Genomic DNA, 17,616 nt, shown 5'->3' on the forward strand with positions numbered 1-17,616 from the left:
TTGCCAGCCGCGGAGCGCCTTCCTAACCAAAAAGGAACCCGTCGGGTCTCTTATGCCATGCACCTGTGCCATGAATGAAATGGCCGCCCTATGTCTATTGGCCGTTGCCGCTGATCGGCCTTCTCTGTGCAGCGCTACCAGGAACCCCAGGAAGGATTCCTCCTGACCCCAGCTCTGTCTCCCTGTTGGACCCAAAAATGTGCAGTAGGACCGAAACGCTCCTTCGTATGCCTTCCTTGTCCTGGGAGCTAAGCTGGCTGCCACGAGGTCTTGTAATCCGGGGCACCGATTAGCCATAGTGCTTCGGGGAACGGTGCCGCCACTAGGTCCGCTGTGGGTAGATAGCCCCTGAAAGCCTGCATGTGTGAACGAGAGAGTGCATCAGCTGCATAATTCAGTACGCCTGGCACATGTTTTGCCCTGAACTGTACATTCAATCTCATGCAACGTAATACAATTTCTTTCAACAATCTCAAGATCCACTTGCAGCTTGCTGCCTGCTGGTTAATGCACTCAACCACAGTCATATTATCAGACCAAAACACCACCGAGCGGTCCCTGAAGTCGTCTGGCCATGCTATCAGAGCAACCCAAATGGGGAATAGCTCCAAGAACCCAATGTTACCTGTCAGACCGCTGGAGTGCCACCACGTCGGCCATACTTGGGCCGACCATCGGTTACCAAAAATGGCACCAAATCCCACGCTCCCAGCTGAGTCAGTCCACAAACCCAGTTCATCCGAAGACGCTGGTGGCTTGATCCACACAATTCGACCGTTGAAGTCTGCCAGAAATGCCAACCAAATGCGCATATCCTGGCGAACCTCTGCCGACAGTCTCGTACGGTGGTGTCCCTCCTTGAGACCAACCATAGCTTGTGCAATAGAGCGTGAGAAGGGGCGGGCCATTGGTATCACTCTTAAGGCGAAGTTAAGCTGACCCACTGTTTGCTGTAACTGGTCCAGGGTCACTTTCTCCTTGCCCAGGCATTGTGTCAAGGAAGCCCTAAACTTGGCCACCTTTTCCATTGGTAAACGGAAACATCCTTGCACAGAATCGAGCTCAATTCCCAGAAACTCCAGTGAAGTAGATGGTCCAACCGTCTTACCTGGTGCCAATGGGACTCCGAACTCCCGCATGAGGACGCGGAAGTCCTGCAGCGCCTGCACACATTTCGTATCACCGGCTGCTCCCAAGAACAGGAAGTCATCCAGATAGTGCATCACATGCCTATGCCCTGTGGCCTCGGTGAATGCCCACTCTAAAAAACAGCTGAACATTTCAAAATAGGCACAAGAAATGGAGCAACCCATAGGCATGCATTTATCCATGTAATAACTCCCCTGAAACGCAAAACCTAGCAAGCGCTGATCTAGCGGGTGTACCGGGGGCAACCGGAACGCCGATTCTATGTCTGATTTCGCCATCAGCGCTCCGGGGCCCAGGTGATTTAACATGGCGACGGCATCGTCGAATGATGCGTACCGCACCGAACAAATATCTGGGTCAATGGCTTCGTTCACTGAAGAACCCTTTGGGGCAGACAAGTTGTGAATGAGTCTAAACTCCCCTGGGTCTTTCTTTGGGACCACCCCTAGCGGGGAACACACGAAATCCGCCACCGGCGGGCGATGAAAAGGCCCTGCTACCCGCCCCAAGCTGACTTCTTTGGAAATTTTTCTTGCAGCTACGCTTGGGTTATGTTGGACAGACAACTGATTTTTACAAAAAGAGTCACCCCGAAAATCCCCGGCCGGGATGTTGAAGCCATCTAGGAATCCATTCCTCAACACCCCGGCGGATACATGATCAGGGTATTTGTTCAACCAAGGAGTCAGAGCCATGATATCGACAGGTGTAGGCAATCGGTTACAAAGCATTACCTCACTCTTGCTTAGACCCCCCTTTTCCTCCCGTTCCGCTGTTTTTAGATCTACAGCAACTCTCCGGGTGTGAGGAGTTCCCACAGCCCGCACACGCATGCCTGAATCTACATGTTCCCTGGGGCCTGCTACAGTTGCCTCTATTGAAGCCCCAACAAACCCCCCGATTGCCGTCATTCCCGCCGGTCTTGGGCTGATATTCCCCACCGGCTCCCGCTCGAAAGGGCACCGCGGGCTTTTGGCGAACTGACCCCGACCCGCTCCCGCCCGGCGAGGACGTACCTGCTGCCCCAGGCAAGAGCTGCTTGTGCCATGACACCGAGTCGAGGCAATCCCAGGTCAAAGTTGCATCAAACTCTTTCGCTTTTCGGAATTTCATATCGTATCCTTTCCACTCGTCCCCCTCATACATGGTATAAAAATCCATAATCCTATTCTGATAACAGGTCAACTCAGTCATGACTTCCGGCTTTCGTTCCCCCTTGACTGCCGTAAATATCGAAAAGGCCTTTACCCAATTTGCTACAGTCTCATCGACCCTAAATTCCGCCATCTTGGCACGCCATACACTGGGGTGCCATAAATCCTTCTGGGATTTTGTATATTCCATCTCGCGATGGTCAGTCAACAATGAAAACATTTTCACATACTTCTCCCCCCATATCAGTTCCTTTGTGGCCGCAGGGATGTGCTGGGCCACCCTTTCGCGCTTTGAAGGTAATGACCCCTCCCCTGCCATTGGCAATGTGTTCTTACCAGGTTCGGCCGTCGTGTCTGCCGCGTTTTTCCCGGCTAACCGCTGGTCCTCCCGGCGCCACCTGTGGGGGAACAAGAGGAACATTCGCCGTCGCGGCCTCTCTCGACTGCCGTAACTGCTCGATTATTAGTCTAGCCTCCTCGGCCGGGTCTCCCGCGGCCACTGCCCCCCCTGCTTTCTTCTTGAGCCAGGGCAACACTGCCGCTAACTGGATGGCCAGTTCCGGGGGCATCTCCTCGTCATTAACAGGGGTAATTACAACCGGGATTGGTAAACCTATATCTGGGTTCGGTACCGGGCTGTCCGCCGGAGTAATGGGGGCGACTGGGGGTACCTCGGGAACCGGATCTTCCCCAGAGACCGCCCTCTTCTTAACACGCTTCCCCCTACCCTCAGGGACGACTCCCGGCAAGGCTGGGCCTATTACCTTCTTAGGACGGCCTGAGCTGTTCTGGGCCGCTAACTGTTTTTTAACTTCGGCCAAACCCCGACCGATCGAGTCAACTTTCCCAAGCTTTCGGTCCATGCTCGCCATTCGGTTCGACAAGGTGCGCAATACCTTCTCCATCTCGGAGCTCTTTCCTGCTTTCTTGCCGGCCATGGCTTTGTGTACTCTGCGCTAGTTGATCAACGAGGTCCTGTATCCTTCGTACTCCAAATAACTGAAAGAGAAACAACAAGATTACAAGTTCTCAAAATTGCCGCTTGTTCCGTTGAGGGCTCACGAGCAAAGAGTTGGTGCAGCCTTCAGAGCACAGGAACAAGAGGACGCTTCTTCGGATTCCCGCTCTTTTTATCCATCTGCGGGAGGGCGGAGACCCTCCTCCGGTACGCCTACTGGGCGTGGTCTTCCGTGCGGGTGTCTAGGACAACCCCTCCTGGGCGGGAAAGGACGCGCCCCGGCTACGCCACTTTGGGCATACCAGCCGAGCCACGCCTCCCGCCCAAAATGGTTTCCCGGGGGGATCGGGGCACCCAACCATACGTTCGGGGGGACCGAGTGATCGCCCCTTTCCAAATTTCTTCATTCCTACATCCCTCAGTTGTTGAATAAATCTCAAAATGAAAAACAAATTCGTATAAATATTGCTACTACAGACTTTTATGGAAATATGACAGATTTTTCCCAGTGGTAGAATCTTCTTCAAAGACATTTACAACAGTATCTTGTGTTGTAAAATATTGTGCCTCTTTTCTTTAGGAAACTTTTTTTCCAACCCAGCTTTTGTCAGAGTGCAACATACCATCTCTGAAAATTGTATTTTTCCTCAAACAGTAATATGAAGCCATCTTTACAGTATTTTCCCAAATATTAACTTTGTGAGTTTTAGGGCGATGTCATCGCTTGTCTTTTCAGACCACTTTATTTTCCTTCATGTATGATCTGTACAAACTGCAGTACCTACACTTCACTTGTTTCAGCTGCTCAAAATACTCTCAATAGTCACTCTTGTATTTCTAAATAGCTGTGTATTTCTCTACCACCTCCCTCACGTTATGGCCCCATGGGGAAAACCGTTCAGGGTTGTCTGCAGGACACCTGCATTGGCTGCAGGTGGAAGTCTTATTATGAGGCCATATCACTTCAGTTATTAACAAGTCTGTAGCAAGTTTTCCCATTCATTATAATTACTCTGCCTACTGTATGACAGATCCCAGTCACCTCTATGGCCATGGGGAAAACCAGAGGCCTCCGTAACAGTTTCATTGTCTGGTCTTGAGGCCATTTAGGTATACTATTGTGAAAGTGTCCTTCAGCACTCACCCTCCTACTTCGGTGGAAACCACTACTTAACCACCTCCCTGCCCAGGTAGTTCTGGCAAACAGTGAATTTGAACTCAGATCCTCAGCACAGAGGATCAAAATACCACGGGCCCGGAAGTCTACTCATTGTCCTTTCATAGACTTGGTGCGACATGTAGGCACAAGAGAGTGGAAATAAATATGTGTCTAAAATACAGGGAAATAAAAAAAATAGCCAACTGGGTTTACATACCTTCTCACAGTGGCCCTGCCACAGACTGTTTCAAAATTCTACAAACCCACAGTGTTACCTTATAAGGAATATGTGATGGTATTCCACAAGCCGGATTCACGATGTGCCTTCACGGGGTCGTCATTAGAACAAAGGTGTCTTTAGTATGCATTCGTTCAGCACGCAAGTTGTTATAAGGACTTGCCTTGGGGGGCGGGGGGGGGGGGGCTTTTGGACTTAGGAATAGGTTAATTTACTATTGCAACTCTAGTATGCTCAACAGTAGGGAATGTGTTGGACTTCAAATACAACACCATTCAACCACCCTAAGGCAAGTTGTTATAACAACTTGCGTGCTGAACAAATTCGTACTAAAGACGCGTTTGTTCTTTTGCCGTCGCTGTAAAGGCACAGTGGGATTCCGGCTTCAGTCTGAAGGACGTTTCCCCTTTATAAGTGTTGAATTCTTCCTAAGCCGTCTGGCCTATCAGCTGTATCTGCTGGTTGTGACAGCTCTCGATTCCAAGTACACCCGCCCAACTCTGTCTACCATTATTCAAAAATGTCCTGCTAAGTTATTCACGGCTACAGTGCACATTAGCCTTGACACATATTTAGTATGAGCAACGGAGGCCAAAACCGTTGTGGACATGTCAAGCTTGGATGTAAGAAAAGATGCTTAAGTTGCTTCCAATTCCTTTTAGGTTCAGATTGTAAGCGAGAAGGTCGATTTTAGCGATATTAATTCCCGATGTGGCTCCAAGGATAACATCACTCATTGTCCTGGGGGAGGAAATGTAAGTAGAGGAGCACCAGAAAGCATTTACTAACTGTATTAACGTCTATCCTCCTTCCTCAGCCTCCACAAACTGTCCTCACTGTCTTCCTTGCTATGCTAAACGTTTCACCTCTTCGAGATGCCGCATGCTCCTCCATGCACACCGTTGGTGATTCTTCGTTGTCTTCCACCATCCACATGTTTTTATCCTCTAAATTCTGTTAGCTTGATAACTAGGGCTCCTAGCAAGGGGCTGAAAGAACACCTGTGGCAATGTCAAGGCAATGTGTAGGCAGCCAGTTTACTGTCAGAGGAGGGTGTTCAGCTCACTCCTAACTGCGGACCAATCAGAACTAGAGAAACTTAATTATGAAATCACTGACCAAGAAGGGCTTATTGGTGACTCACTCAAGAAATACGACTGCTCAGGGCTGTTGCTACACAGCAGGTGTATCTTCTCATAGGGAAACTACTGAGGAAACGAGAGAGAGGGAAAGGGAGAAAGGAGAAGAGAAGCCAGGAGTGAGACAGAGACAGAGATAGACGAGTAGAGGGAAAGAGATACTGGAAAAGTAAGTTTAGCCCTGAGTCGAGAGGAAAATATCAGCTGTAAAGGATTCATTGTTCACAGTATACTGGGGGCTGTTTAAGTTGTAGAAATGGCGAGCATCATTACAACGAGGGCTACACCATACGCCATTACCACGAAGCATTTAAAGCGAGAGGCGTTACAACGCATAGAAGTATTTATTACATTTACCATTTGAGTTACAACAATACACTGCAGGTAAAAATATTTCCGTTTTATATATGTCAATAGATATATATACGTATTTGTGTATTTATATGTGTGTGCTACATACACATGCATATGCATAGATAGGTATATATATTTACACATATATGATAAGGAAATACCTTATGATAATAATTACATTTAATACTTATAATAAAGTAGAAAAGTAAATGGAATTAAAGTTTTAGAAAGCATTAAGGTAAAGCAAATGTAATGGTATTAAGTTAAAAGAAATAAATTAATAAATACAAAATTATTGTGAATCAGACAATTAATATATGTAATAAAATAGAAGATAATTCAGTATTCATTCGTTTTTAGAATGACTACAAGCTTAATAACATAATAATCAGAGACTAGATAAATAATTCAAAAATGATATACTTAATTATATTAATGTAGTTAAGAGTATGTGTGTGTGTAATGTGTATATACATATATATATAGATAGATATATAGTTAACAAAAGTTAACTCAATATAAAAAATACAAATCGCAAGTTACGTCTCGCAAATGGAGGGTGGGTTTCACCCCAATAAAAAGGGTTCCCCCATACAAAGAGGAGATTTAACTATATGCGATAAAAAAGGCAAATATATATTTATCTATATATCTATATGTATGTATACATATATATAATACAACATCTAAAATATATATGTATATGAGTGTATATATCAAAGCAATACCGTTTCAGGCTTAGAGTGCTGCATAAGTTATGCAAAAAATTGAAGTAGGGAACTCCATAAAAAGGGTTCCCCCATACAAAGAGGAAATTCAACCATATACAATATAAAAGGCAAATATATATTTATCTATATATATATGTATATATATATATATATATATATATATATATATGTATATATATATATATATATATATACACACATACATACAAAATACAACATCTAAAATATATATGTATCTGTGTGTATATATATCAAAGCAATACCCTTTCAGTGCTGCATAAATTATGCAAAAAAAATGGAAGTAGGGAACTCTGGGTAGTTCCCAGATTAAAGGTGGAGAGTGGTTCTTTTATATGGAGCTCTCTACAACACCACAGACACTCTTAAAATGTTCATACTCAAATGTCTGTTTTTCTAGTAGAGTTTTTAAGCATAGGAATAGCATAGTGCCACCCACGGCAAGCTAGAAAAGTGACAGTCATTTGCCATTTTTGCAGCAAACTCTTTAAGCACAAGATTAGCTAGTGCCACCCACACTCAACTGAAAAATTACAAAACTTTTACCACTTCACTCACAATGTTACAACTTTGGATTTGTAAAATACTATCAAGCTAACCTGCAATGAATACAAGCAGTCTCTGACACATGCTTCACTCTTAGTAGAGCTCGGCAGAGAGACATAGCTGTATCCAAACACAAAGGAACATTCATTTGAGGATGATAATTTTTATTGAAGCATTTTTAGAGTATCTGTGGTGTTATAGAATGCTCCATTTGAAAGAGTTGCTCTCCCCCTAAAACTTAAGAGCCACCTAGAGTTCCTTACTTCCACTGTTGGATAGAGACAGACAGACAGACAGACAGATAGATAGATAGATAGATAGATAGATAGATAGATAGATAGATAGATAGATAGATAGATAGATAGATAGATAGATAGATAGATAGATAGATAGATAGAAATATACACACACACATTAAAGAAAGATCAGTCTTACCTGCAAAGTTCTGCTATGATGGTCCAATGTAGTGAATCCGTTGTAATCGCATGTGTTGTAGTGTCTAGCATTGTATTGAAATAAAACGGTAGGAAGCAATCAAATGGGTGCATACACAAAGAATCACTTAGAACAATTTTTTTGTCTTCCTGAACACTCAAAACGACCCCTACTGTACTGTGTGAATACATACAGTAGGCAGTCCCAATAATAGGGAATTACATGCTCCTTACCACTTCCTAGTCAATGATTCTTCTAGTATATGGAACCACTGTCTCAAACTAGCGTGATCTATTCATAAGCTCCTGATGCTTTCTTCAAACTAATACTATCATTTTCTTGCTCTTTTTTTTCCAACTTAACTTTGTTCTGTTGATGGTTCTTATACATCCCACTCAAATCCTAACCTTAACTGTGTGTGCTTTAACAGATCCATATTGTTACCAAGAAGATCGACCTGAGTCACGTGACGTCTAAGTGCGGGTCTTTGAAGAACATCCGTCATAGGCCAGGTAAGGAGCCTCGTGTCATGAACAGAAATAGTGATTAATGGTCAGTAATGGCAAGCAGCTTTTCAAACCGCAAGATTAGACTAAAGGGAACTCATGTGGTTTCTGAGCAGGTTTATGTCTCTGAAAGTCTGGTGGAGCTGAAACATAGTCAGCTTCTTCTCGTATTTGTCCCGACAGTAACATGCCACAGCATATTACTTCATCAGTTGCTGGAGCACACAATAGGGGTGAGTGTCTGAAAAGTTTCAGCTCTCCGTCTATCATCTCCATGTGGTTGGACTACAAATCACAACATTAATCTATTCATTATTATTCAGTCACACCTACATTAGGGCCTCGCACACCTTACATACAAAACCCAAGCCTAAATTAGCAAAGGAGTAAAAGATGAAGAAACTATAACACCTGGCAGCCTCTGTTTCATTTCATTAAAGCTTGGGGAAAGAGCCAAAGTGGGCTCCTCCTTAGTCCCAGGGTGCGGCTGTTTAAAATGACAGGAACTTAACCTATACCACCTAATGTCATAAATCTATCAGACCCAAGCATCTTCTGCCTCCTACATCCCCTGCTCACTGTAAGCTGTGCATCCTAGTGATTTCTCAGCTGTGCCTCTTATGTGCCGGTGCTGAATGGTCAAAGAATAATCATTAAACTATTACTTTTGGTTTCTCCGTTTTTGGTATTCAGCTCCATGCCCCATCTGAAGGCAGTGCTGCGTTGTGGGTAGAATACAGATGTGTAAATCCAGCTGAATGAGGATGGGCCTCTGATCCCGCAACTGATGGGAAAGCAGTCTAAGGAAAGCAGCAACTTATCCAAGAGCTCTGGTGAACAAAGCTTGGCACTTCTTACATCAAGCACGATTTCTGGACATTACTCACTGTAAACTTATAAACTTACATCTGCTCCAACAAGAAACCAGTGCAGTCCAAGCTGCTCTGTATCTTTGCTAGCAAGGTCCCCTTGCACATCACACTGCTGTGGCTGGCCCTTGCAACAAGGATGAAAAGTTGACTATATGCTTCCAGAAACGGGGGCATATTTAAAAGCCCTATCACCACAGGAACGTCACTTTTTGCGACGTTCCTATAGGGATAGGGCTTCGCCTTTTTGCAAGCCACTTAACCCCACCTTGTAAATAACGCCCCCTTTCTCTTGCTAGATTTAGTGCGAAAGGGTGTTGCGGTGGATGTTAAGCCGCAGCACCCATTGATTTTGGCGCTGCCTCCTATTTACAATGGTGGCTTAAATAGGAGTCAGCAGCAAAATTAAGACCAGGGAAAACCTGGTCCTAACATGGTGAAATGAGGAGAAAGCCTTTATTTCGCCACGTTGTTGCTGTTTCTATGTGCTGTGTCGTGAAGCACACATAGAAACAACAAATTGCCAAGAAGGATTGTTTATGTGCAGGAAGGTCTCCCTTCCTGCTAATTAACAATCATTAAAAACATGACGATTTGCAACTTCTATTTGTGCTGCACAAAGCAGCATACATGGGAGTTGCAAATCGCCATTCCGGATTGTTTATATGCAGCAAGAGAGACCTTCCTGCACATACACAATCATTCCCTCAACGCAGGTGCAAGGGTGCTTGTGTTGGCTCTAGGCAGCTGAATTTAGAACCAGCGTATAGAGAAACGCAGTTACGTGTCACATTATTGTAAATACGGCGCATCCCTGTGTTTCTAAAGTGACAGACTGCAGTGTTAGCAATTCTGGAGCTAAACTGCGCTCTGCCACTTTCTTGTAAATATGCCCCACTGTTTTTCCAACACTGGCCTTTCCAGAGGCGTAACATTAGCCCCTGCGGTGCGAGGGGGGCCGAACACCAGGTGGCCCCCGTCAGCGCAGTACACCAGGTCTGGGACCAAAGTGGTAGGTGGTGTGCTGGGGTGGGCTCCATGTACTTTGCAGGGAGGCCCCCTCATGTTTCGTTATGCCACTGGGCCTTTCACATAAAGTTGTAGTATTATTTCTTCAATATAATGAATTAAACCATGCATCCAGCGATAATGATTTATAAAAAAAAATGCAGTGATTGCTTACCTAGGGCCTGATCTTGAGTTCAGTAATAATGGAAAATTCCTTGATTCTGGAGTAAGGGGTCTGTTTCAGAGAATTCACCTGAATTTCTTCCACAGTTTTATCCCCATTGAATTAGATTATGCAATTGGATTTTCCTTTGGATTTAGCATGTCCTCCAGAATTTGGAGTATTTTACATTACCATCAAACAGAAAATATCTTATGGGACAAGAATGATGATGTATATGGTAGGGAAAATATGTATTATGCATTCACACAAGGAGACTAGAGGGGATTTCATGACCTGCGTGAGCCAACTCCCCACTAACTATTCATATCACAAACAAGGCCATGGGTCCAGAGTGGGAAGGTCATGCAAATTAATGGGTGTACTACGCCACTCTGAGAGGGATTTCCCTTTTAAGGACGGTTCCCCTCATACACCAGAGGTGTCATGCTTCATCATAGGGGTGCATCCTCATGCGAAAGACCTAGTCTCCTTGCGGGCTACAACCCCCTCGCTACGAGGGAGGAGCTCAGGGATGTTTTCATTGGACAAATGGCGGGTGTACTAAAACCCTATGTGAGCCTGGTGTGTCTAGAAAAGATGCAGTGCTAAAAAGTGTATGGTTAAAACTGGCTACGGGGTTAGCTATGCTTCAACTTTATTCAGCTACCCGTTGTCAGGATTAGAAACAGTGAATAGCTGGTAACCCAGGTGCCGACATTAGAGGCATCTGTGTAGATACTAGACCAACTTGTTTCATTGGTGCATTCCTGTCCTTTCCCTTGTATTGGCGCACAAATTGATGCCTAGCACCAATATAGGCAGGATTGTTTTTCTGCAGGAAGGGACACCTTCCCTCACAAAAACAATCCTGAGGTGTTTTCCTTTTTCTATGTGAGCTGTAGAATGCAGCACACATGGAAAGAGGAAAAAAACGAGGAGAAATGTTTTCACTGGGGAGAGATACTTTTTGGTGCTGCTCCAGGTTTACATGGTTTTGTAAATATGGGTCAGCATCAAAATCCATGGGTGTTGCGTGGGAACCCCTGCACAGGTCCTGTGGAACACCTCCTTGATGCAGAGTTAGACAAGGCAGCGACTGGCCCTACTTTGTCTTACTCCAGATCTATGAGGCCTTGCATTGCCATGCAGGGTGACTTTGCGCTGCCTCATAGGTATGGTTAAAACGCTTGAGCCAGCATAGCATTAAAAAACTGATGCTCTGTCGCGCAAGCCTATCATAAATAATCCCCAAAATATTCTTTATGTTTTTTAGGTCTTTCATCATCAGGTACCTACATATAAAATAATGGGCAGTGTAAATGAAAATTATATGTAAAAAAATGTTACTCAGTGGGAAAAGCACTGTAGTACATTATGAAACCTCTGTTAGTTAATGCACTGCAGAGGTCTGTTTGTAATCAAAGAGACACATAATTAAATCTTGGTTGGTGCAGTGGAGAAGTGTATTTTTAGTGCTACAAGGTCACTGACTGAGACAGGAAGCACTGTGGGTACGTAAGTCATTATTTTATACTTGCATTACATTACACACAGTAAAATATAGACTGATACAAAATGTGTAAAGAGTTTTAAATAAAATGGTGTGTCCAAAATGTAGATTTTAGTAACACCTGGGCGTATGTGTTGCGATTTATTTATTTACATAACTGTCCCTTAGACACCTCCTTAGGGGTATTAAGGGCTGTATAAATACAGTTACAGTTAAAAGCATGCACTTCACCTCCCAGTTGTTAACTCTCTGCACTACCATTAAAAAAACAACTTTTTGCCATCACAAAGCTTGTAGCAATTCATGGGTCCCGAGCACCTTTTACACTTGCAGATTAACAAATAGGGCACATTTGCATTTCATTCAGGCAGCCAGGCACCCTGGCACGAAAGATTGTCAAACCACAGGAGACTCAGCTGACGAATTTAAACAATCAAAATAAGCTGTCCCAGGACGGCTGTCTTTTACCAAATCCAAAGCAAAAGTTTTAGAATCCAGTCTGCCTTAGAGTTCCATGAGCTACATAGTCACAGAACTCCTTGGCGAGTTGCAGTGTACTTAGAAAGTACCATTGCATCACAAAAAGGCAACTGCTGTCATCTATATATCCCTCGGGATGTCTAGACTCTAAGAAGGAAAGAGAAACATAGAGGAGGAATAAGTGAAAGTGGTCCCACAGAGTTTACTTCCCCTACAACCAATTCTTTGGTTGGGATATCCAAAGATATTGGAGAAGACGCCTCACTCACTTATCGTGACATGCTTCATCATAGGCGTCTTTCTACACCCATGTAAGATGGTACTACCTGGGCGGATTCAACCAAAGTTGTTATGGGAGTTCTTATATAAAGCATAAAACTGGCAATGCAGGGAACAAGATGAGTGAAGCTAAAAATACCTCCAGGTATAACCAAACAGTAAGTTTATTTGATGGGTACCTGGGGTATAGGATAAAAGTGTGAACGAGGTTGTGTCTGAATTAATTGATTCAGTTATACCCTCTTCAAAATGCCAACATGTTTTAGCCCTCTACGTGAGCCCACATGGGTCTGGGGCCTTCTTCAGGACTGGAAAATCTGCTCTTCAAAAAATCCCTGCTCTATATCCTGCTATATTCCATGCTAACAAATGAGGCCTAATGCACTCGCCTGTGTGTTTGTTCAATAGTATTTCTACAACAAGGAGAACAAAAAAGAAATAATTATAATGGGACCCTATATATAATCTAAGTTTAGACAAATTTCTTCCCCCGTGGTTCTTCCATCCTTTTACTCAAATATTTTTATTACCCTCCAAAAAATGATGACTAATATACAAAATTTCTCTGTACTATGACTATACAATTTTTAAGTGATTTCCATGAAATTAAAAACCATTATGTTAAAATGACACCCTACAAGTTCTGTTGTGAACTGTAGAAAAGTGTTTGACCAGAGACAGAATCTGCCTGGTTTTTCATGCCATTCGTATTCCAGAAAGTGAAAGACTCCCCGATTTTACTGTGTACCAGGGTGACCACACTCATGCCAATAGAATCTTATTTTTCGGTTTTATTTATGCTTACCTACTGCAGTGTGCTAAATGGCCCAATGTGGGTCAGGGGGTTGGTGCTGTCTTGTAGTCACACACTGTGAAAGGAAATAGAACATATTTCGACTGACATCAGAAATAAGTCCTGTCCAATCTCTCTAAGCATGTTCACATTTAAACCATGTAGTGTTTTCCCTCCACAGTACTCCATGGTTAAAAGTTATCTCTTATTGCACCCCCCCAAAGAATATAGTAGTCTAAGCCTCGTATTTCATTTATACTTTCCCCTTCATCTTGGTATTTGACTCTTTTAAAAAAACAACAGCCCAGGTTTTTTACCTAGTTTTTGTCACACCGCTCCTGTCCCATGCTCTCACCTGTATAGCTATTAACATTAACTACATATTTACGAATTGTTAATATCATCAGATTGAGCATTGGAAATACCGAAACCACAATTTGTGCGAGCCCATCATTATCGCCCTTGTGTCATTCGTAATCTCATTTCTGGTCTAATGCCGTGATCTCATTCACACGGCCTTCATCGTGGCACTCCCACCTCCATGCTTATCCCACACTTGACTTACTTCGTAAAGATCAGTCACCACTTGGGTACCTGTCTATTACGCCATGCCCTCCGCCGAATGGCGGTGTTGGGGGGGAGCAGTGATCTGTGTACCAGCGGTGTTCTATTGTTGACGTCATCATTGCCCACAAGCGCCTTAGTATATAGCGCCTGCCGGGAAACGTAGTTTGCTCACTTGTTAATGGGGTCGTTTTTAGGTCTCGTCTAAGGCATTGCTTTAGCAATGCTTTGGCCGAGATATTAAGTAGGGGTCTCAGAAATGCTCCCAAAGGCGGATTGCCTACAGTGCATGTGTGTGGGCTCGTGCACATCGCACACCATTTGGTTTGCTTGCAGCCAGCATCAGACTTAAAACACTTCAAAAGAATCTGCTTGGGCGCTCCAACTAACATAAATTAACAAGTCGTTGTCACAAAGCTTCATAGGAAAGACCAGCGACGCCATATGGACAGCAGGCAGCCACAACACATCTTCCCCACTACTCTTTTCCTACCATTTTATTGTGCAACTGGCTTCCAAGAAAATGAAGATTCCCAAGTGAACTGCAGTCTTATTTATTATTCTAAAAAAAAAAAGATAGATAGAAACATGTCTTGGAAATCGCAATGGGAATGATTTGAGTTTTAGTAACCTTATTTCTTCTCCCATTCGGTTACGCTTCCTATCCTCTTCTGTTTCATTGTTGCCTTCTCCCCTAACTCTGCCCTCTTTGTTCTCCCGGGTTTTCTATTGAATCTACTCCACCCATCCTATCTCTTTCTCCTATTCTTCCCCTCTACGTATTCAGATTACTTCTCTCCTTCTTTTTCCCCCTCCTTATTCTGTCCTCTATCTGCATCTCAATCCATTCTCCCTTCTTTGCCCTCTCTTCACTTTCACCCCGTACATTTTGTCCTTTCTCTTCATTCTGCCCCAACGCCCCTATTCTGTACACTGTTCTCCTACAACTACATCACGGATCTAGGTGCAACCAAACACCAACAAAACCTCACACACAAGGGCATGTCAAGGACTGCCTCAGGGAAGTTTCACCTGGTGTGTATGTCTGAGAGCATGTACATATTGTTTCTGTGTGTCTACGAGCCTTCACCAGTGTATGTGTATTTGAATGTGTGTATGCGTGACACTACTTTAGTCCACACACTGCACCCTCGCACTACTTTAGGACACACACACTTCACCCTCACACTACTTTAGGCCATACACACTGCGCCCTCACACTACTTTAGGCCACACACACTGCGCCTCACACTACTTAGGGCACACACACTGCGCCCTTCACTACTTTAGGCCACACACACTGCACCCTCACACACTGCACCCTCACACTCTGCACCCTCACACTCTGCACCCTCACACTCTGCATCCTCACACTCTGCACCCTCACACACTATGCACCCTCACATGCTCTGCACCCTCACACACACTGCAACCTCACACACACTGCACCCTCACACTCTGCCCCCTCACACTGCACCCTCACAATCTGTGCCCTCACACACTATGCACCCTCACACACTCTACATCCTCACACACAATTACACTCTACTGAATACAACATACACTCCACACAATACCACTCAGTGGCACATAATTATATGCTACATAATTACACTGCGCTCAATGCAACATACACTCCAAATACCACTCACTACCACATAATTACACACCACATAATTACACTCTATTGAATGCAACACACACTCCACACAATACCACTCAGTGCCACAGAATTATATGCTACATAATGACAATGCAACATACACTCCAAACAATACCACTCAGTGCCACATAATTACACGCCACACAATTACACTGCAATCATTGCAACATACACTCCAAATACTACTCATTGCCACATAATTGCACTGCACTCAATGAAACATACACTCCAAATACCACTCAGTGCCACATAAATACACACCACATAATTACTCTGCACTCCATGCAACATACTCTCCAAATAGCACTCAGTGCCACATAGTTACACGCCACATAATTACACTGCACTCTATGCAACATACACTCCAAATACCCCTCAGTGCCACATAATTACACACCACATAATTACACTCTACTGAATACAACATACACTCCAGACAATACCACTCAGTTCCACATAATTATCTGCTACATATTTACACTGCGCTCAATGCAACATACACTCCAAATACCACTCAGTGCCACATAATTACACGCCACATAATTACACTGCACTCAATGTGACATACACTCCAAATACCACTCAGTGCCACATAATTACACGCCACATAATTACACTGCACTCAATGCAACATACACTCCAAATATCACTCAGTGCCACATAATTACACGCCACATAATTACACTGCAATCAATGCAACATACACACCAAATTCCACTCATTGCCACAAAATTACACTGCACTCAATGCAACATACACTCCAAATACCACTCAGTGCCACATAATTACACGCCACATAATTACTCTGCACTCCATGCAACATACACTCCAAATACCTCTCAGTGCCACATAGTTACACGCCACATAATTACACTGCACTCAATGCAACACACACTCCACATACAACTCAGTGCCACATAATTACACATTACATAATTACACTGCACTCAATGCAACATACACTCCAAATACCACTCAGTGCCACATAATTACACTCCACATAATTACACTCTACTGAATACAACATACACTCCAGACAATACCACTCAGTTCCACATAATTATATGCTACATATTTACACTGCGCTCAATGCAACATACACTCCAAATACCACTCAGGGCCACATAATTACACGCCACATAATTACACTGCACTCAATGCGACATACACTCCAAATACCACTCAGTGCCACATAATTACACGCCACATAATTACACTGCACTCAATGCAACATACACTCCAAATACCAGTCAGTGCCGCATAATTACACGCCACATAATTACACTGCACTCAATGCAACATACACTCCAAATACCACTCAGTGCCACATAGTTACACACCACATGATTACACTGCACTCAATGTAACATACACTCCAAATACCACTCAGGGCCCTGTAATTACACACCTGTAACGGCCGTATTTTCGGACCAGATAGGATCAGCTCACCAAGACACCACCAACCCAGCCGAAACGCAACCACCTCCCTCCTCAGGACCCATCAATCCAGGCACCTGGGTACCTACCTGAGGATGGGGAATTAGCAATATACAAGCTCATATCATCAGAAACACCACTAAATCTATAGGGATTACTAGGAATACTCACTGATTAGTAAGGACGTTCATGCCCTACACCACACTCATACAATATAGTCTCGCGACCACATGGGCCCAGACTAATCTACCCTGGGGCAATTCTGATTACTTACCATTACACACTGACCGCAACCAGTGCTCTCACAAGCCACAATCCTGTGGGTATCCACACCAGTGTCCCCCCTGGTGCTCTCACTATTTCATACATACACAAGCCACAATCTTGTGGGTATACACACTGACCACCATCAGTGCTCTAATTAACGCCACTTTCCCTAGAGGTGATCTCATTACACACCAGT

The 17,616-nt window shown here is 44.0% G+C and overlaps 1 protein-coding gene across 17 annotated transcripts in view; it reads left to right on the plus strand.

The window, feature by feature from the left end:
- Positions 1-17,616, plus strand: part of MAP2 (microtubule associated protein 2) — a 1,129,470-nt gene that overhangs the window by 1,023,197 nt on the left and 88,657 nt on the right. For 11 of the 17 annotated variants that reach the window (XM_086955531.1, XM_086955543.1, XM_086955530.1 and 8 more), the window contains 2 exons: positions 5,321-5,413; positions 8,312-8,393. In XM_086955531.1, coding sequence (XP_086811657.1) covers positions 5,321-5,413; positions 8,312-8,393 — 175 coding nt within the window. The remainder of the gene's footprint in view (positions 1-5,320; positions 5,414-8,311; positions 8,394-17,616) is intronic. The other 6 variants (XM_086955537.1, XM_086955538.1, XM_086955539.1 and 3 more) reach the window with 1 other exon arrangement.

Source organism: Lissotriton vulgaris, chromosome 2_1, assembly GCF_964263255.1.
Source record: "Lissotriton vulgaris chromosome 2_1, aLisVul1.2, whole genome shotgun sequence".
In the NCBI taxonomy this organism is placed as follows: domain Eukaryota; kingdom Metazoa; phylum Chordata; class Amphibia; order Caudata; family Salamandridae; genus Lissotriton; species Lissotriton vulgaris.